The 20052-nt window shown below is 46.0% G+C and overlaps 2 protein-coding genes and 2 long non-coding RNA genes across 6 annotated transcripts in view; 1 reads left to right on the forward strand and 3 right to left on the reverse strand.

The window, feature by feature from the left end:
* The window catches only part of LOC135401128 (probable ribonuclease ZC3H12B), a 33755-nt gene extending 26341 nt beyond the window's left edge, over window positions 1–7414 (forward strand). For both annotated transcript variants that reach the window (XM_064633332.1, XM_064633333.1), the window contains exons 4-7: window positions 1656–1795; window positions 2744–2978; window positions 3574–3842; window positions 4763–7414. In XM_064633332.1, coding sequence (XP_064489402.1) covers window positions 1656–1795; window positions 2744–2978; window positions 3574–3842; window positions 4763–5682 — 1564 coding nt within the window. In that variant the 3' untranslated portion in view covers window positions 5683–7414. The remainder of the gene's footprint in view (window positions 1–1655; window positions 1796–2743; window positions 2979–3573; window positions 3843–4762) is intronic.
* On the reverse strand, window positions 6554–10216 carry LOC135401132 (uncharacterized). Its single transcript, XR_010424727.1, has 3 exons — window positions 9942–10216; window positions 7888–8073; window positions 6554–6770 (listed from the first exon to the last, which is right to left on the reverse strand). It is a non-coding gene; the product is annotated as an uncharacterized LOC135401132 (long non-coding RNA).
* Window positions 10217–12204: 1988 nt separating this feature from the next.
* LOC135399893 (uncharacterized) lies at window positions 12205–13416 on the reverse strand. Its single transcript, XR_010424444.1, has 2 exons — window positions 13117–13416; window positions 12205–13080 (listed from the first exon to the last, which is right to left on the reverse strand). It is a non-coding gene; the product is annotated as an uncharacterized LOC135399893 (long non-coding RNA).
* Window positions 13417–18304: 4888 nt separating this feature from the next.
* LOC135401134 (uncharacterized) overlaps window positions 18305–20052 on the reverse strand; it is a 29791-nt gene continuing 28043 nt past the window's right edge. For both annotated transcript variants that reach the window (XM_064633339.1, XM_064633338.1), the window contains 4 exons: window positions 19544–19701; window positions 19063–19119; window positions 18794–18929; window positions 18305–18465 (listed from right to left, as the gene is read on the reverse strand). In XM_064633339.1, the coding sequence (XP_064489409.1) occupies window positions 18351–18465; window positions 18794–18929; window positions 19063–19119; window positions 19544–19701 (466 nt within the window). In that variant the 3' untranslated portion in view covers window positions 18305–18350. The remainder of the gene's footprint in view (window positions 18466–18793; window positions 18930–19062; window positions 19120–19543; window positions 19702–20052) is intronic.

Raw genomic sequence — 20052 nt, forward strand, 5'->3', positions numbered from 1 at the left:
TTAGAACGGGTCAGTGCGATAAAATTGGTGACGCATGAATACCGTAACATCCCAAACATGGGTTGATTATAAAAGTTTATTTTTGTTACAGAATTTTTATTAAAAAAGCTATGAGAACAGCATAGGCGTCGTTTTCGCAGCTGACTTCTACGGCCAGGGTGACATCGTCTCGAAGAAAGTATGCCACCACAAGATGAATAATTACCTAAAACGCATTAATTAACTCCTTAATTAGGGGATTTCGTGTAAAAGAAAGGCAGCAGAATGAGAGGCTATCGTAGTTGAAAGCCGTTCCACGTTATTAAAAAATCCTGCAACACACACGTGCGTTAAGATATCCAATTCCGAATATTGATATGCAAATGAGCCAAAACCGAAACCGCAGCGACCGGGAACGCAGGGAGTACAGCGCTCGTTTCACGTCAGAGGGCCACGTGATTTGGAGCGATGGAGATGATTGGAGTAGGTTCCGATCTGCGTGCCCGATAAACCGCTTTCCGGCGCAGATAAGCCTCCATCGGGGAAGGTGACGTGCTCCTAAGCCGCGCTTTTTCAGTTTCATCTCATTTGCATATCAAAGTTCGGGGGGTGTATATACTTAATGCACGTGCGTGGTAAAATTCAGGATTTATTTTAAACGTGAAATGGCTTTAAACTGGGATAGTCTCTCATTCTGTTATCCTGCTTTTGCCCAAAATCCCCTAATTAAGGAATTAATGGATTTTAGGTAATTATTTATCTTGTAGTTGCATACTTTCTTCGAGAGGATGTCCGCCTATCCGTTGAACTCAACTGTAAAAATGACATGTATGCTTTCTCATAGCTTTTTTATAAAAATTCTGTAAAGGATAAAAAAAACTATGTGTCAGTGTGTCATATGCCATTTTTTTTGTCTATATCAATTTTGTACAACACAATTAAAGGGATCGTGTAAATAACCATGACGAAACAGGCATACTTGGCTTGGGATCGTCAACGGATAGGGCTTTTCTCGTCGGGCCTTGCGAACACGTATCATTCTTTTCAGTCACTCGGCATATTTTTTACTTGGTATATCTAGATCGTGGATGACAATGTACCTTCTACTTGTTTACTAAAGCGTGTTTCATACATTAAGACATGAGCATGGAGAATAATTTCCTGCTGCTGTACTTGTAACTGGCAATAATGCTGCATATTGGTGTTTTACAGCAGTAGCTGTCAGCGGGAAGGTCTCGTGAAATCACTGCGGCTTTACCTCAAAAACCTCGATTTCTGTAATGTAAAACAAGTTAAAATAATCTAAAGCTAATAAAAGCAGCTTTGACATACTCAGAGATTGTACGTTGTCCAGGAAAGTGTCCAGATTTTTCAGCGTTCCCTGTCCCGCTTTTGTCCCGATTTTAGTAATATTTTTAGCCCACTAATCCCAGCTCTACATATCTCCACTCACTTCACAGATGACAAGGCAGTACCTGTCACTCCCACACACAACAGCTACTGCTGAAATTCACGTTACACAATCGTATAAGAGTCCTGTGGTCTGCAAGCATAGTGCATAGTTTGAGTGTGTAGTGCACTGGCCTCTAGTAATCACACACCGCTTACTGTACTCAGTTGGTGTGTAACTTTATAGACACACCTCTTAACAGGCTCTCCTTTTTTTATCCATGTAGCCATGGCAACAAGGAGGTGTTCTCCTGTCGTGGCATCCAGTTGGCTGTGGAGTGGTTCCAGGCTCGGGGTCACAAGGACATATCCGTCTTTGTGCCAAGCTGGCGGAAAGAGGCGTCTCGCATCGACACGCCAATCAAAGGTGGGGAAACGTAATTCAAAGCAATTACGCCTTTGTTTGATCAGGGTGTTATAGAAGTTGCTGCAGAAGTAATTTCTCAAAGGAGCTCCACTGTATGTTCTGACTTGAGAAAAAGTACAATTATTTGAAGTACTATTTATAAGCAGTAAAATTAACTAGAAAGAAAGTACATTTATACTGGCCTGGTGTAATAAATCTATGTTCAACGTCAGTGTCACATGCAAAATATTTCAACTAAATTTGCAACCAATTAATTGTAATTGAATTTTATGACAAGCACTTTCACTGGCAGTTGCTTCCAGTTACTGCTCTGTCGAGCATCGAAGCCACCTGTTCCAGACAAAGCTTGACGATTATGTTTTATCATCTTTTGAAACAGTCCTCAATCGCTGTTATCTCAGTCACGCAACATTGTGACATCTGTCAAAGTACGCGGTCACGTTTGCCTACGTCATGTTAAAACCCAATGTCACGTGCCATATTTTGATTGCTCTTTTCAAAAACTACAACTCAATGTTGCATAAATATTTGCATACGTCATCCACACGCAACTTACAAGTGAACACCACTCTAACGTCAAAACTTGGTTTAAAAAAAAAAAAAAAAAAAAAAAAAACGTCGTTGGCTCCGGATTGTTTCTTTAATTATTTAAATCACAAAACAACAACTTTATTTGATGATAATGATTGGGGAGTTTCATCTTTTAAAGGACAAGCTTGAAATGCTCTGTCAATAAAGCAAATCTTGTTTCTGTTCTCCAACGCTCCTTATGGAAACCTTACGGGTTCTTAAAGGATTTGAAAGTTTCTACAAAGTTACTTTTTGCTAGTTGAACGAAAAATTGCTGTAGGTCGTCGAGAAGCATTATAGACACGATCGTATAATTGTATGTTGAGAAAAATCACAAAGCAAAATTTTTTCTCATATTTCCTTCCTTGGCGTCATTAGGTCAAGAAATCTTGCTCCAGTTAGAGAAAGAGAGGCTACTCTTCTTCACACCATCTCGGAATGTGGGTGGCAAGCGTATGGTCTGCTATGAGGACCGCTACATCCTCAAAATGGCTGCTCAGACAGATGGCGTTGTCGTGTCCAATGACAACTACAGGGACCTTGTGTCCGAGAACCAGGATTTTAAGAAGGTGGTGGACGAACGCCTGCTCATGTACACCTTTGTCAATGACAGGTGAGTGACCGTGGCCAGGTTTCAAACCACACTGTACATCAATGAGAAGAAAGTCCTGTATTTGCATCTATATCTGCTGGAATATGAACGACTGCCAGTCCGTACAAGGTACATATAAGCCAAGTGGGTGGGGATAGTGAAGTTAGTATGGTTGCAAATGTGCAAGCTGTGACGAGGCAGCAGCAGCTGTGCCTTCTAGTAACGAGAGCCAGTTACAACGACCTCACCCAAGCAGCACAACATCTTGGCCCAATCTTGGACCAATATTGGGCCGGTATTGCCAATATTAGACCAGTATTGGGCCAAGATGTAAATATAGGCCCAAAAATATTGGCCCAATCTTGGACCAATATTGGGCCGGTATTGCCAATATTAGACCAATATTGGGCCAAGATGTAGTGCTGCTTCGGCAGCTATTACGACAGGAACGAATTGAGACTTGAAGTTTGAGGGGGCACAGTAAGCGGTAGTCAAGCATCGACTGCTGTGAGAGGCACTTCTAAGAGTGCACACAATAGTGTATAAATCCTTCCTGTTATAGTTTTTACTGCAAGAGTTTACTTAGTTACAGATAAGGTACCTAATCATTTTTTAGGTTTATGCCGCCGGACGATCCACTTGGAAGGCACGGTCCTTCACTGGACGCATTCCTACGGAAGGCACAGAGGGCCCCTCCCGAAGGACTGCCACCCGCGTGCCCCTATGGGAAAAAGTGTACCTACGGAAACAAGTGCAAATATTACCACCCAGAACGGGGCAACCTTCCTCAGAAGTCAGTGACAGAGCGGTTAGCGGAACAGGCTCGTTTACAACTGCAGGAGGTGAAAGCGAGGCAAGGTGTCAAGAGCAGGGACTCCTCACCGGGTAATTTGCATTTGTGTTCTTGTCTCAATGCTGTTATATATATATATATTAAGCAACAGCAGTTCTTTACTTTCCTCTATGGAATAGTGTATATGGAGCCTGAAGTTTTCGGGAAATATTTTTTTCTAAATTCGGGGGGGGGAATGGGGTAAATAAACATGTGCTCCAAATTCACGTGAATTCGGGTGGAAAAACGTCCAGTATGCTAAATTAGGGGAGAAATCGGGCTCAGTTACCCAAACTGACTGTACTGGCTTGGTACAAACAGTGATGTAACTGCATTTGCTGCCAAACAAGTATGTCAGTGCATTCCTACAGACGTCCCAGTGAGGGGAATTTGCCGGGTAAAAATCGGGTGTCACCCTAAACAGTCAAACTTCAATTCAGGGTGCAAATTTGGGGAAGAATCAGGTAAAACCCAAAAAATTCAGGCTCTATATATGGGTCCTTGTTGGCTGGTTGGTTTAGAAGGGAAAATATGGAGATGTTGGCCCAGCTCTACATTGGGTCGACTACTCCAGCATGCTTAGAGTGGTGAGGTCTCACTACCAAGGATCCTAAACGATCCTAAAGGATCCTCCTCTTCCATGTAACTGTGATGCTTTCCAAAGCCCGATTGGTTATGGCTGCGTGACACACAGCCAAATCCAAGTTGTTGGGACATATGTTTGGCATCAATGCCCCCAGTGGAAGCTGCTGTTTCATTAAGTGGTACTCTTCCTATTTTTTGTATTGTTTCTAAACACTCATAACATAGGAGAGAGGGGTGGGCATTAGTATACACCGTAGAAGGACCTTATGGGGACTATGCAAACATTAAGTCACACCCACTAGTCACATTTGCCTTATTCTGTACATGCAGCTGTCTAGCATAATGTACTTTCTGTGGCATCCACTTTGAAAAACTTCCGTTTCCGCAGGCGAACTCCTCAAGACTCGCAGCCTACCTCCGTCGTCGTCGTCCTGCGGGGCTCCAAGTGAACCACTACCTCAGAAAAAGAAGACCCCCCTTGCCCGAACAAAATCTGCTGTCCCTTCCTCCTCTCTACTGTCCAAGGAGCTTACTGAAGAATGGCACGCACCCCTTTCCTTGCACCCTCACACCCCTATCGGCGTCGACCACCAGCTGGGCCTCCTCGAGCCCGACGGTGGTGGCCATCTCTCGGTTGCGAAACGTCTCTCCGACCCAGACAGCTCACACTACACGCTCGACTTTTCCCCTGGGAAGGACGAGCCTTCCGGGGTGACGAACCTACACCGAAAGTTGCAACGCCAGTTGACACTTAATCCGGCGTACGACCCGCGACTCTTCCACCTTCACATGACCGCCGGCGGGCACCACCTCACCCCTCCCGTGGAGGGTGGACTGCTCCACAAGACGACAAGTCAGGAGAACCTTGGCCACCGTCCTCTCGGAAGGAGCGACTCTTCTTACAGTCCGTGGGAGGCAAGTCAGCATCACCACCCCGAAGTAACGCGAATCGCCAGTGCACCAGACTCAACACGGCAGCGCTGCCAGGCACGGATGCAGCGGCTGAGCAGCACCTCAGACACGAAGCTAAACGTGTTTCCTCAGCAAGGGGTGCCGCTTTCGATACCAAGTTATGGGTACACACCTCAATGGACTCCTGCAATACCACCACCCCAGGGTATCCCTATTGCACCACGTGTCGTCACGTCACCTTGTGAGGTGGCAGATGATCCAAGATACAAGTTGTACTACCACTTGTCTTCAATATTTCCAGAAGAACAAGTAAGGGCAGCCATGGAGTTGTACCCGGAAGAGACAAATCCGCAAAAAGTGTGTGCAGCAATCCTGAGCATGTTTCCAAAGGGATGAAACGTTGTGTTGCTAGGTTAACAAAAAAGTAGGTCAAATTTAAATGAAGGGGGCACAACTGCTTGTGCGAGAGAGCTCCCTACGCAGGTTGCTCTCAGTGCCTGAATGTTTCGAATGGTGTGTGACAAATGGGTATTTAATGAAGTGTCATCACGAAGGAATTAATGATATCACGCAGGACGTGAATGTCTGTTGACCATTGTGTCACGCTTCACTTTGTTTCTTTCTGAGGAAAGATATAAGATAATGTTTGTTTAACTATGAACAAAGCAAAGTGTAGGGGGGCCCCCAAACTTTGTAAAATGTAAGCTGTTTATTACATATAATATTGTACTTGTGGTATATCACAAGTCTAGGTTAACACAATTATTTTGTCCTTTCCAGAATAGCAAAGTGCTTTAGCTAATCTGAGGCCAGGATCTTACTTCAGTCAGGCACTGGGCATGGTTGGATGTTAGGAAAACAGCTGGCATACAAAGTGGGCTTGATGTGCTAAAGATTACAGTGCTTTGGTCACTTCCCCAACAACACCGAATATCCTCTGGGTGTGGAAATAATGTCCTAACGGATTCGTACGCCCGATGGATATTCTCAGGATATCCGTCGGACGTACGAATTCGTCAGGACATTATTCATACATCCAGAGGGTATTCGGTGTTGTTGGGGTTATGTACATAGGATGCTATCCTACCCAGGTTTTCATGGTAAAAACCACATCCACCAGCGCTGTTTCTCCTTTTTTTTAAGCAGTTCTGCAGTGTAACAATCATAACCCCACTTAGCATAACCCTGCACAGCACAACCGCATCATCATTTTGTACGTTCAGTACTTTCCGTACTTTCAGACCAAAATGTTGCACGCGTGTGTACCGCTCCCGCAGGAGCAAAATATCTGTGATTTTATTATTATTACTTGGTATCCTCACACAATGATGCTAGGATGGCCTCCGTGAGGTCTGTGATGTCTTCTATGCCATGTAAGAGCTTCATTGGCCATAAACCTCCATGAAGTTTTACAACCAAAGTAAAACTTGCTTATGGATGGAACTAGCCATTTCCAAACACCATCAGCTTGATGCCTTGAAAAGCTGAGAACAAGATGCCTAACATTGTACTTACTTCTAACTTGCCATACAAAAGGGATTGCTCTGCTTAGAATAACAAAAGGGATCAAAGTGTATATTGCATATTTAATTTTTGCAAACGCTGCTATGCCAGAGCACTGGCATACAGAGCCGCGTTGTGACGTGTTTGACAAACTGATGCCATGCATAACACAGTGTTCTTGGATGTTTACATCGTTCTTTCACTGATGTGTACACAGTGTGGGTAGTTGTTGTCTTCCTCATGCTCATGTGAAATGCCACAACTTATCATTACTTCAAGATGCACTATAGATGTGTACACATATTCCTGTGTTCCTTTCAGGCCACTACCGTGGGTTGAGAGTTTATTGTACGTTGTGTGAACAACACTGTCTCGTCATACCTTCTATTTTGCACTGAGCAGAACCGTGATGGAAGGCAGGTTGTGGGTCTAGGAAAAGCCACGGATCTAATTCCACCTTTCTACAATACCATGTATTGTTGTTTATCGTACGGGGTTGGATCCCCAGTAATCTTGAGGTTTCATTCGTTTACGTAATATGTATAGACATTTTTATTTTAGGACTGAGCTATTTAATGTGTGTGTCTAACTTTCCAATGCTCGTAATAAATGTTTAATTTTATCATTCTCATCTATTTATTCTGTCGTTCTCCCATACCTTTTTTTTTTCAGTTTGGTCAGGAGTTTAAATCTAACTTTCACAGTCTCAAGGCATGCTCTGTTGTATGGTACATCGAAGTCCCAGCAGGGGACAAAACCAAACTTTTCTTTTTTTTTTTTTTGCTTGCAGCTGGTATTGCTTTCACAATTATACGTCGTTAAAATGGCAAAAGGCACTGCCATAAGGAACTGCAGTCTAAAAGTTATCGTCATCTTTAGCATATACCGGCAGTTATAAAACTCTTACCACAACACAAAATTGTTTGAACAGAATGCAGATGAGAACCAATGTGCGAAGGTGGTAGTCCTCTGACATACCAGCTGTTGCAGCACATTGAAGTAGTACAGCTGTATCAGCATCTACATATCTGTCCATGTTTCAATGTACAATGTACTGACACAGCATTGTTTGAAGACGAAAAGTCACACGTGACTTACCCTTCAGGGCCCTCACAGAGTCGGGTAGTCCGGCGTCTCCTGTCCACCGTGGTGGAGAAAAACAGTGTGTGTGCATCCACTGCACCCTGTTCTCTGCTGGCACGTCGTTTTTTGACGTTCACACAGATCGATGTGCTCCTGACCAATCACCGCAGATACACGAGTTCTCAGGACACAAGGTGCTACCTAAAAAGTGAGCATGAACGAAATATACAAGTAATGCATATAAAAGCCCACAAGCAGAACAAGGAACGATGAGTTTACAAAACAGACGACATCGACATGTGCAAACCCAGCTTTCATCAATAGACTATCAATACCATCACAGCATTGTGATGTGCGGTTTCCACTTATCCGCAGATGCACACCGGTGGCCCAGAGTGACAATATAGTGCTCCTCCCTACAGTAAAAGTTGAGACCCAACGCGGATCAGGCATCTGCCACGGCACTAATATCATGACAGCGTGGGCAGCTGGCAAGGTGCCATTGTAAATATGACGTATATTCCGGTATACTAGCAATGCACGCACGCAGTAACTGCACGCGTCTGTCGACAACGGCCGAGAACATGTCTGCACGACTATACAGGGAAAGTTCGGCAAGCGTAACAGACTCATTATTCACGGCAAATGAGGTCGCACTTCACCTGTCGTCACCAGCGCCGGCGAGCAGGGTGGCGGTGTCAGCCGGGGGGGGGGGGGAGGTGTCAGCCGGGGGTAGAGCCCCGTGGCCCGCCCGACCCAAGGCACGATGATTGCTAGCACCAAGCCCTAAGCCCATACATGCGGTGTACCGTGACTTAATGAACATATCTGGAGCAGCGGCAGCCACCACGTAATCATGCAAACAAGAAATACTTAGACTGTGTTACCGAGACATGAAGAAGGGGGACCGGCAGGACCCCGTAATTTCTCTTGCCGGCCCTGGGTGTCACTGCAGCGGGAGTCGAAGCTTCCCGAGCTTCTCGTCCGAAAGCAATCGTACAAATTACGTAAACTGCGCCATGATGACAGTCCTCTCAAAATATTGTACGTGATTATCTGCGTTATTTCCTTGCTGCTCCAAAAAGTTCGCAAAAATTCCGATGGCACTCCCAGGCAGAAATTTGAGTTGGAACCCAAGTTGATCCACTTGAAAAAGAAAATGGTTCCACTTATTTTTCAAGTGGATCCACTTCGGATTCCAGCTCAGATTTTTGACGGAGTTGGGCGAAGTTCGCACCGTCGAGAGTCCTGTCGCGCCTTGCAGTTGGTTCCACGTTTGAGCCATTGCGCAACACATGGCTAAGGTGCCGTCCCATTGCATGACGCACTCGAAACGTAAATGATTTGATTCTCCGTCGTGATAACGCCACACCGCGAATCGTCTCAGCGTAGCACACACCCACGACCATAGTGAGTTTTAGTATACCGTTGATAAAGTTATCGTGCCTATCGGAACCAATCGCAGTTGTGCGTGACTCAAAATCTTATCCACTGATTGGTTCCGGTTGATACGGTTCGACGCAAGCCACGTTATCAACGGTCTACTAAAACTCTCTCATCTCTATCATAGAGATGGTCGTGAGCACACCTAAATGCACAACGAAAAAGAGATGCGCAGCACGGAGTTACCTGCCTAAGAACTTTATAAAATATTGTTGGAGCAAGGTTTCGAGTTTTGAGCTGAGAGCAGGCGATCTGCAAAACGTTCAACATACCTAGGGTTCTACATGAAAGAAGCAGGAGCATATGACAACCATAACAATATGTATCAATAATATTTCAAAGCCGTCGTTTATCCTCCCGGTCCCCCACTCCTTCCTGCTGTCCTCTCTCTATCTGTCCACGTGTGTACGCCGCCCATATAGGCACATTTGCTTCGCGGCGCTAACGCGGGATTTAAAACAAAATTTAAGAGCAGCCGGAAAGAGTGACGTAACCCAAACACACACAGCCGTTTAGCTAAGCTTTGGAAAGCCTTGGAAGACCAAGGGCAAGCACGCACCTACATGCTTCGGATGATGTGCTAGGGATATGTTTTCCACGGTTTTGGGCAACGTCATATCACGTACCTGTTGACAGGATGGAGGATTCAGGTGATAGTGCTCTGCACATCTGGGCCCTAGTATGCGTTCGGTACTAAGCATTTCTCCTTCGTACAGGGGGGAATGAAGCGTAATATCACTTGCTGCTCTGCGCTGCCAGTACGACCACGAAGCCAGACTGTGTTCATTAGCTTCTGTTGTTACCGCACCGCTGCAAGACACGGACACCACGTGCCGATACTGAACGAACGACCTGACGGATGGCACTGATATCGCAAATGCTGCGGATGGTGTTCGAGTTGATAAGAATGACACATTCAGCCCGTATCGAAGGCACGAACGTATCTGATTGTAGTATGGAGCCACAAGCACGGACGGCGAGAGAAAGAACCCAAGCAGCACAATGTACTGAAAGTCGAGTGCAACAGGGGTGGATGGGTAGGTGGATGGCCTTGAACAGACTCGTAAAACTAAAGAACATTGATAAGACACACACCGACCACCCCTATTGCACTCGACTTTCAGTACATTGTGCTGCTTGGGAACAATCTGCTACTTACAATGGCCCTAGTGTACCCCCCCCCCCCCGCCCCCCGAGTTACACCCCAAAACCCTAAATCCCGTAGTGGAAGCAAGCACATACAATGTGTCAGTGGCATCAGCGAAAGCTGATTCTGGTACGGACGATGTCTAGCTGTCTGTACGGATATCTCGCTGAACAGTACGTTCTCGTGAAAGAGGCGACAGCTACAGCGGTAACATCCGGGACAATGCAGCCTTACCTGCTATTTATTCGGTGACTCTTCTAGCGAGTCAGCAAATAGGGCACCTTATTTAGTGACCATAGCCATACGGACCCTGTGCCTGCTCCTGTGGCTTCTAGGGACCAAGATGATCGCGTTCCACGTCGAGACTGCGAGGTGACTCGGTTTGAATCTTGGCCTCGGCTGTGCTGTCTGGGCGTTTTCCCTGGGCTTTCCTCGAACGCTGCGAGGCAAATGTCGGCACAGTTCCCTATGAAGTCTGCCCAGGATGCTCGATCCCGACTGATAACAACATGACGGCACAGCCGGAGGTAGATCGCTCGGTAATGACACGCCGCCAACCAACAGACCCTTCCTTCGGGAACACCTCATATGCTTCTGTAGATGTCGGAGCTCGTCCCCCTCAACTGCGGTTCTCTCTCATGTCCTACACCTCTCGAGGTTGTTGTTGTTGCTCCTCGAGCGGTATGGCGCTTATCCGCAAGGGAGAGTGGCCAGGACTAATGAGGTGCGGTCATCAGGATGGTAAAAACGAGTTAGAACCGGTTAGAGCTGGAGATAAATAAGATGATACCATGGAGGATAGCGCGGTCCCTAACGCCGTTATGGGAGGCTCCAAGGGATATAGCAGAGATGTCAGGGAGAGCGGAGCACCGATGGAAAGAGAGGGAGACGAACGAGAAAACGACGATGAATGTTGACATAGGAGGGGCAATCAAGGAAGAAGTGACGGACGGTCTCGTCTTGACCGGAATCTTCAAGTCAAGTCGCAGTTGATCAACTCTTAGTTGCGATCGCAGCTCTCACGCCCCTGCTCTTCTTCTTCTATTTCTTTTTTTTCAGTTTCGTTGCTCCTAAATATGCTCCTATGAGATTACATTGCCTCATTCCAAATTATCCATGGGCTAACGGGCCAAAATAGTATTTGGGCACGACGATGCTTATTTTTCCTTAAAGGTCCTAACCTTCAGCCATTCTGCAGCTGCACATCGCATATATGTTCTTACGTGCTGTACCAGGGGTTCCTTTTTTCCAGCACCCCAAAAACCCACTAGGACCTTATTTACTATAGCAAAAAAAAAAAAAAAAAAACATAGCAAAAGGTCCGAAAAGCTGCAGGTACGGGTATCACCCACTTACGGAATGAAAAACCCTTCAGATGAAAACCTAAGCAAATTCCTGTGTAGTACCACTCCAACTGCCGTATTTGATCTGTAGCTCTGGTGTATCTTACGTGGATACCTATGCAAAAATCGAAAAAAGAAAAAGAGTGGCGAAGAAAAAAGTGTGGCAAGTGTGTGGTACTCGCTTTCCTCGACTCGCCATCAGTTTCACCACAATGACAGTAGCGGTTCCGGTAGTGGGCACTTCGGCAGTCGTCTAACCGCACATACCCCTACACGTCGCTCACGTGGTCCAGATCCCCCCTCCCCCCACTAACGTCCCTGGCAACGATACTGGGAGTGACAGTGAACAAGTTGGAGTATCCCCTCTGTATGATTAGTAAAACGGCTCTCTGAAACAACTTGTTTTTATAATTCTGTATATTACGATAAGCACAGTTACAGATATACCACCTTACGGGGCTCTATGGCGACGAATTGCCGTACGAGGAATTGTATGACGCTTCTGGAACCTCGACCACTGTTGCAGACGATCCGTGTTGCGGAAGCGATGTGGTGCTTGCTGAACTATTCGAGGATTTCCTGCTCACGAAAATTCCCTGACTTATTACCGCAGAGATCGCAGGAGATGTAACTGTGTTTACCCGGTCCCTGATGACCACTTTCGAATTAGAAGGCTGTGTCACCGAGGCAGGCTTGACTATCGTTGTTTCCATTAGAACTCGCTTAGAAGCCAAGTGACTCAGGTGGTTCCTCTCGTTCACATATACTGTTGCTGGCAAAGTCATACGGGAAGCAGTAAATATTGCTTTAAAAGGCGAAACATTTGTTCGCCGTGCAGGAGAGGTGGAACCGGTCAGGAGGCGACTGGGCCTTGTCCGTTTGATCTTGAGTCGGTAGCGCGGAATGAGCGGGTTCTCTTCACTGGTATGAAGTACGCTTGAACTATGGTTCTCAAGAACGTCCAGGAAAGAAGAGTGATTACCAGAAGACATATACAAGAAGTCGTCTGCGGGATTTTCGGAGAGCAGCCAATGGAGAGGAATGGCAAATTTGGAACGTATGGTGCGAGATGTGCAGGTAATGACCAGTGCGGCACAGATCGCCGCTGTACAGACGACAAGTTTCAGCAAGTGCGCGTTCTCTGTAGATTCTCGAGGAAGAACTTCGCCCTGGTTGATCTCGACGTGTGGCTCACCTTGCAGCTGATCGGTGGACATTGTGCCTACGGAACGGCAAGCCCACGTGAGGAACGGCAACCATCGGTGGACATTGTACCTACGGTATGGCGGGCTAGAATCTAGCCCGCCATACCTACGGCAAGTCCAGTGAGGAATGATAACCAATGTTGTTGGCAATGTTCACCACCAAACCAAAGTAACCAAAGGGAGAAACTTCTTCGTCTACCAACGCAGCCGTGCATGAATGAATGGTCAGCAATGTTTCCAGCAGCCCAATTTTCGTCCGACAGTCCGCGCATGACGTCTGACAAACTTTGAGCGGAATCTGTAATAGGTGTCTGTAAAAGGCTGCTTGGGAAAACGAAATTCCGAACAACATACGATCTTCAACCAGAGCGAAGTCCAGTGTCGGTAAGCTAATGGGCACTCGAAGTCGGGATCCTATAGGAAATCTCTGTGGCACGGCGGTACCACGAAGTGACAAATTACTGTGGTGTACTGCTGCATTTGGGCCAGGAGCCGTTCTGCTACCATAGGGGATCTGCATGAAGGAAACAAGCAGATGCACTGCAGATTTTCCATCCTCCCTGGACACGTGGCATTCCTAAAACCCGGAGCACCACCGATAGTGTATAATATCACTATAGCCAACGTTGCTCAACAACGCAGGACGCACGAACTATATCCCCTGACACCAAAGGCATTCTACAAAAGCTGCAAGAGAATAGCATTCTTTACTTGCATACATACATACTTGCCGGATGCACTAACAACCTTCAGCGCCTGGACGCGTACTTGAACATGATATTCAAACCGTAGTACGCTTGCCTGAACGCTGACAAAACAAGGATGACGCCGAAGTAATTTTGACGGCCTCATCAGTGAAACACTGCATGCAGCGTGTTTGAGTGAAGTGCACGTGGCGCTTATTTCGTGACATATCCCTGGGATTACGACAATGGAATGTCGTAATTGACTTAAAGGGACACTGGAGTACAAAAACTTCTCATTGCGGAATAAACGATACGTCATTACCTTGACACAAACACAAAAGGAACGGGAGGCCCGTTGCGAAAGAAACCGCAACGCACATTTCGCCCTTCCTTCTCAAACAGCCCGACAGTGCGGAGAGGCCTTGGGTTGGTCTCCTCAAACTATCTCCCGCGACGATTGGACAAAATCATTTGCGGAGGCCAATGAGAGCACGCTCCGCACATTGTTTGCCTTCTTGAGAAGGAGGGATAGGGAAAGCGTAAATTACAGGCTCTTAAGGTCACAGATCACAAGTGAATTGAATGAATTACACGTTCTTACGAATACTAGCTTTTTGTTCTTACGGATACTTTTAAAAGTCAGTACTTAGTATCTTACGTTAATGTTTTAGGCAATAACTTTCACTCATTTCTTAAGTTACCCCTAGAGATACTCTTCTTTCATTTATCCATTTTTTTCTCTTGATACAGGAAGGTTGGGAAAAAGATTGACATTGTCTGTCTTGGTTGGGCGCTATGCCATCGCATGCGCACGCATTTCATCTACGACATTCCAGCGTCCCCCACATCCTTCTACGGTGTAGCCTGCAGAAGCGAGCGGCGCCTTGGGTTTAGTAATAATAATAATTCGGGGCTTTACGTCGCGAGACAACTGCGATCATGAGCGACCCCACAGTGGTTGGGTCTGTGGATTAACACTTAGCGTGTGGTCGACGTTAAAGGGACATAGTTGCCTCCGTCCTCGGCCAGGTTTGAAACCGCGATCCTAGGATCAGCAGACGGACAAGCTACCGACTGAGCCACCGAGGGCGGCCTTTGGGATTAGTATGTAGAGGAGGTGGTGTTCCCCTACATGAGTCCTGGCCGGCGATGATGGAATGTCTCAGCGGGCAGATGGTCGTGGCCTCACGCCAGGACGGTGCCGGTAGAACTGATGAGCCAGCGCGGTAGCGCGTGGCAGCAGGGTCACATCGTCGTCGTCCACGGGCCGCCACATCACTCCCCCATCAGACGCGGAGCGGTGCATGCGTTTGAGGTTCGCGTCGATGCCACGACGCCACACTCAACTCGCAACACGCCACGGTCACCACCACAGCGTCACTCCGCCTCACGTTTCCACGGGCCGCCACAAGTGTATACACGGGACAATGTGTTGGCCTGAAGGGTATGTTGGTGAATGCTCGGCGTCTGTAGATGCCAGCGGAAAGGACCGGTCTCTCATAGTGTCGTACTATCGTGGTGACTACGAGAATACAACGTCTGCTTTCCCGCACGAGCTTTGGGACAACGCATTACGACGGATTTCTGCTGGTGTGTTATTGTACCGATGAACATAGAAGAAGGGTACAAGCGAGCTGGTGTAGATTCGACGAGCACCTCTTTCCTTGCGTGTTTTCCAATCAGCCGCGTGGGAGAGGAGGACAAGCGCCCGCGCATGCGCTCTGACGAAGGAGAAAAAAGGTCAATTCCTTGACTATGAGGGAAACTACACGAGAGACAAGACAAACCAGACGGACGACACGGGTCTCAATCGCGCGTCGTCTTGTCCGATCTTTTTGTCTCTTGCGCAAGACTCCTTAAGCCTCAAGAAATTATGCTTCCCTCATCGTGTTCTTGTACGTTTGTTGCTGAAGGCATTCACAAGTGTGCCGACGGCTGCAGGGACCGCTGCGGAGTTGACGGGGGACGTCAACCATACCCTCGTTGTTGGTCAAGCCGTTGTCCCAACCTTCCGTTGGTAGACCGAGAAATTGAGAGACGATTTCGTCGGCAGCAAATTCAACGCAAAATTTAAAACAACTGTCAGCATTAATGTACGTATCGAGAGGGTTGCCGTCGCGGAGGTCTTCAACAAGAATTGACCCGTCCACTGTGCCGCCGTCTGTGTTGGCGCTTTTTTCATCAAATTTTTTCAATAAAGAAAGAAAGAAGAAAGCGTTCCACGGATCCGCAAGAATATGAAGCGCGGCCACGTTGTCGTTAGTTTCGTTTTCGTAGCGTTTTCGTCGTTTTCGTTTTCGTCGTTTTCGTTTCACAGCGCGCGACTGAAAGAGAGATTTGTACAGACAGATCCATATTTTTTATAGTCCTCCTGACCGATTGGACTTCTTGCTGACGGTCTTTCTGACACTGTTGACACAGAAGACGACGCTGGTGCTGATGGGTCGGATGTCGATCTACTTCATCGCCGACTCATCCTCACCCAAGCACATTTACCACAATGGCTTCTTCCCCACCTGACGTACAGTGCAACAGTTAACTACTTTTATTGCCAGTAGTAGTTAGAAATAAACTGTTGTAACGCGCCTGGAGTGCAGCAGTCGAGGACGCGCAAATGAGCCCATCCTTCGCGCACGTGCGCCCTGCGCTTAGCGACTACCGATCTTCACCTTTCGCATTGTGATCGTTATCGTTATACTTAAAATTCGCGCGCGATCCAAAGCCGCTTTGATAGGCTCGCGCAAGAGCTCGTGGCGAATCACAGGGCGAAGTGATGCGTTTAACGCGCGTTATGTACTAACGACAGGTTGAAGATCGGGGCCACGAATGTCTGCGCGACTACCGACCAAACGGTCCGAAAATACCAGCTCGCGTGACTGAGTGGCTAGCATGCTGGCCATGTCACGTCGAGACTGGGAGGTACCCGGGTTTGACTCCCGGTGCCGGCTGTGCTGTCTGAAGGTTTTCCTGGGCTTTCCTCAGCTGCTATCAGACATATGTCGACACAGTTCCCTTAGAAGTCGGCCCAGGACGCACGGTGGGCGACGGCGAGCTCTTTCATTAGCGTCACCAACGGTCCTAAAGGCCAAGGAAGCTTGAGCCGGAATGCGTACGGAAAATAGAGTTTTTCTTTTTCGAGACGGTCTGAAATACTGGAAGCCGAAGTACATTGGATCTGTGGGGCGTTTGACGTTGCCAATAATTTTGTCCGAAAAATCGGTCTGTGTTTGTATTTCCCGTTCTGGTGTGATTCAAAATATATATCTCTTCGAGCAACTCAAGGAAAAGCAAAAATTTCCATCGCGAATAGTTTTACAAATATTTCACTTGCACTGCGATTAGAATTCGAATAATCAGAAAATTCCAATTCGAATAATTTCGAATACGTCATGGTGAAATATTTTGCGGTATTGTGCCCATTAGATGATTTTCTGCTCCAAACATGTGAGCCTTTTCACCCAGCATAACATATCGTGAGTAAAGGGTCCCTCCGTGTTGCGTGTGGAAGACTGCATTGAGAGATAGTCAACATGTTCCATGCAGCCTGCTTTGTCATCTCCTCATATCGATGTGTACATTATGAATGTCCCGCAACTTTTTTAGAAACTGCACACATCTCCATCTGTTACTGAACATAACTCTGGAAGTTGGGAGTACATTTACTGGAACCTGCAAATCCCAGAGCACAGTGTTGACCAGGAGCTCACAAAATTTGTAGACTTTAGCGACAGGATATTGCAGAGTAAAGCGGGCCTCACCTAACGCACCATTGTAATGAGGCGAAGCCGACATGCAGGATGGAGCCGCACACCAAATGAACAATGGCGCTAACATGAAGTGGGCTTCACCTAACTCTTAAGTGTAATGAGGCGAAGCCGACTTGCAGAATGGCAACAGGACAGCGATACTTCGCTTCAGTACTATTCGAAAAAAATATTCCAAAATTTCGAATACTCAAAACAGGTTGCGAATAGCATTGGAATAGAATCAGATATTCGTTTCATATCCGAAATTTCGAATATTTGCGCAGCTCTGGACATATGCCATAATTAGACCAATTCCAAAACCCATTGAAGTGGATCGGTATGGGCCCCTCTCTTTAAAGTGTGTTTGTAGTAAAATCTTGGAACATATGTACAGCCCTGTGTTTTCAGGTTTCATGTTTTTTGAAAATTCGGAGGCAAAAATCAGGTTTTATTTCAGGAGCCATAACACAGGGTAAAATCTGGTGGAATAGTAGATTTTCGGGCGGAGAATTAAAAAAAAAGTGCTCCTCGCATTTTAGATTAACACAACATATGGAACAGCTGCGCTGTACGTCCAATACTTAACGTTCTCCAGTGCCCGTATTGGTGGCCAAATTGGCACTTTGCCATGTTAATTTTAAGGCTTTACCCCATGTAGTTTTACCCTGATGCAAATCTTGGGGAGGGGGGGGGGGGTAAAAACGGGTTTTTCCCTAAAACACAGGGCCCAAAACATATTCTGCATACTCATATTATGGACCACATTGACGAATACGTGTGCCAATGTGCCATACGTAATGTCCCTCAAGGGACCTCTGGAGGTATATTGAAATAAGTAAATAAATATATCAATGTACATGTGTGGTATCATTGTACATTATTTATTGGTCGAATATGACATCAGGAGCTTATACAAACACCCGCATCATATTATGAACACATTCTAGCAACTGCTGCGATTTACAATCTGAATCAAATGTGCCTTCACATTCCATTGCAGTTGGGTCCTTGTTGCATATCGTACTGTAGGGAAGAAATACAAATTATCAACACTTTGTATTCCTTGCTATGAAATGGTGGCTGGCAAAGAATAACTGTTCACCAAGTTATAGTCATGCCTGAAGCATCAAGGAAACAATTGCAGAGTGATTTGTGACATTTCTGCAAGACTGAATTTGAAAAATTAAAAGAGTGACTGGCTAAAACTCTGTGCAATACTTTTTCACACTGGGAATCATCCTGGAGATTTTTCTGGACACTTTTACCGATACCAGTGGCGAAGCACAAAGCCGTACTTCCAATGCTTCCTAGTATATCCACTAAGAAGTCTCGCATGTCACCTGACTTTTACCTTTGTAACGTCGACTCCATAACATTTGTCTGCTGCCTGACAGGCCTTAGCTCCTTGAAATTCAAACTGAGGTTCGGAGTATCATCCTGGCAACCTGGGACTGCACCCACAGGAATTTCTTCCCAATCGATAGATCCTAGAAAAAACAAGGTGCACACGCGAGGCTAAAGAAAACCACGAATAAAACTCCAGTGTACTGCAACATTGTTTGGTATTTCCAAAAAGAAAAAAAAAGAAGAAAAATGTCACCATAAATGGGCACAACTTACCTGAATACAATTTCCACTTGGACTCTGTAGCAGATTTTTCTTCTTTAGAGTCTATTTCTACAAAAGAAAAATCGATTGGGGAGTGTAGCGTATTCTTGCACATGTGTGTACAGAACCAAATGCAAGTAACATATTGGTGAAAGGATCGCAAAAGCAAGCAAAAGGGAGTGACTAAGGGAGTCAGACTTGCATGCCTTCACACACATAAAAGCGGCAAAGATAAAAGCAATCTCTGACGACAAAACATACCTATATTAACACACATGTATGATAGCATACGTCATAGAATATGTATATTATGCTGCACACAGGCTCAAACTGCACCACAAGATGATAAAAATAGCTTCAAAGGTAATTCCTCTGAATTTGCAATTTTTCATTACACAGTACATTCATTGGAATTCAACACACATACACACACAAAAAAAGAGTGTGGAACATCATATATGCGCAGAGGAAAGGGTAACCCTCAGTATCTCACCGAGAAGGTCTTCAGGTGTATAAATGTAATCATCAAGGTTATGCTCAACAGCAACCAGCTTCTCTTCATCTGTAACTGATCCAGATTGAATCGCCACCAATGCGAATAGGTTATATTGCTCCTTCTCCGACAGCGGTGGGACCATATGCGCCACAAGTCTGCCAATAAATAGTAGTAAGGCAAAGTAAAGTAAAAGTAAAGGCAGAAGCTGAGTCATACTCATGGCAAAAACCAAGCTAAATAAATATGTTTGGGGTCTTGTCTGCCTTCTGTGAAGGCATGCAGCATGGACTAATAAAACCTGCTTATGTAATCGCTTTTCTCACTATTTGTGAGTAATGTGCGTCTCTTCAGTCTGCAAATGATTTACAACTTTATACAGGCTGTTGCCAATGCTGTGCTGCCAGAAAGAATGAACTTTTTGATGAGCTCTACAGGTCTTACCATAGCCATACTGCAGGTCGTACACTAAACCCCATATTAGTGAAAACAGTTCCCAGGAGCCTTGA

The sequence above is a fragment of the Ornithodoros turicata genome, chromosome 7, assembly GCF_037126465.1.
Source record: "Ornithodoros turicata isolate Travis chromosome 7, ASM3712646v1, whole genome shotgun sequence".
Taxonomy (NCBI): domain Eukaryota; kingdom Metazoa; phylum Arthropoda; class Arachnida; order Ixodida; family Argasidae; genus Ornithodoros; species Ornithodoros turicata.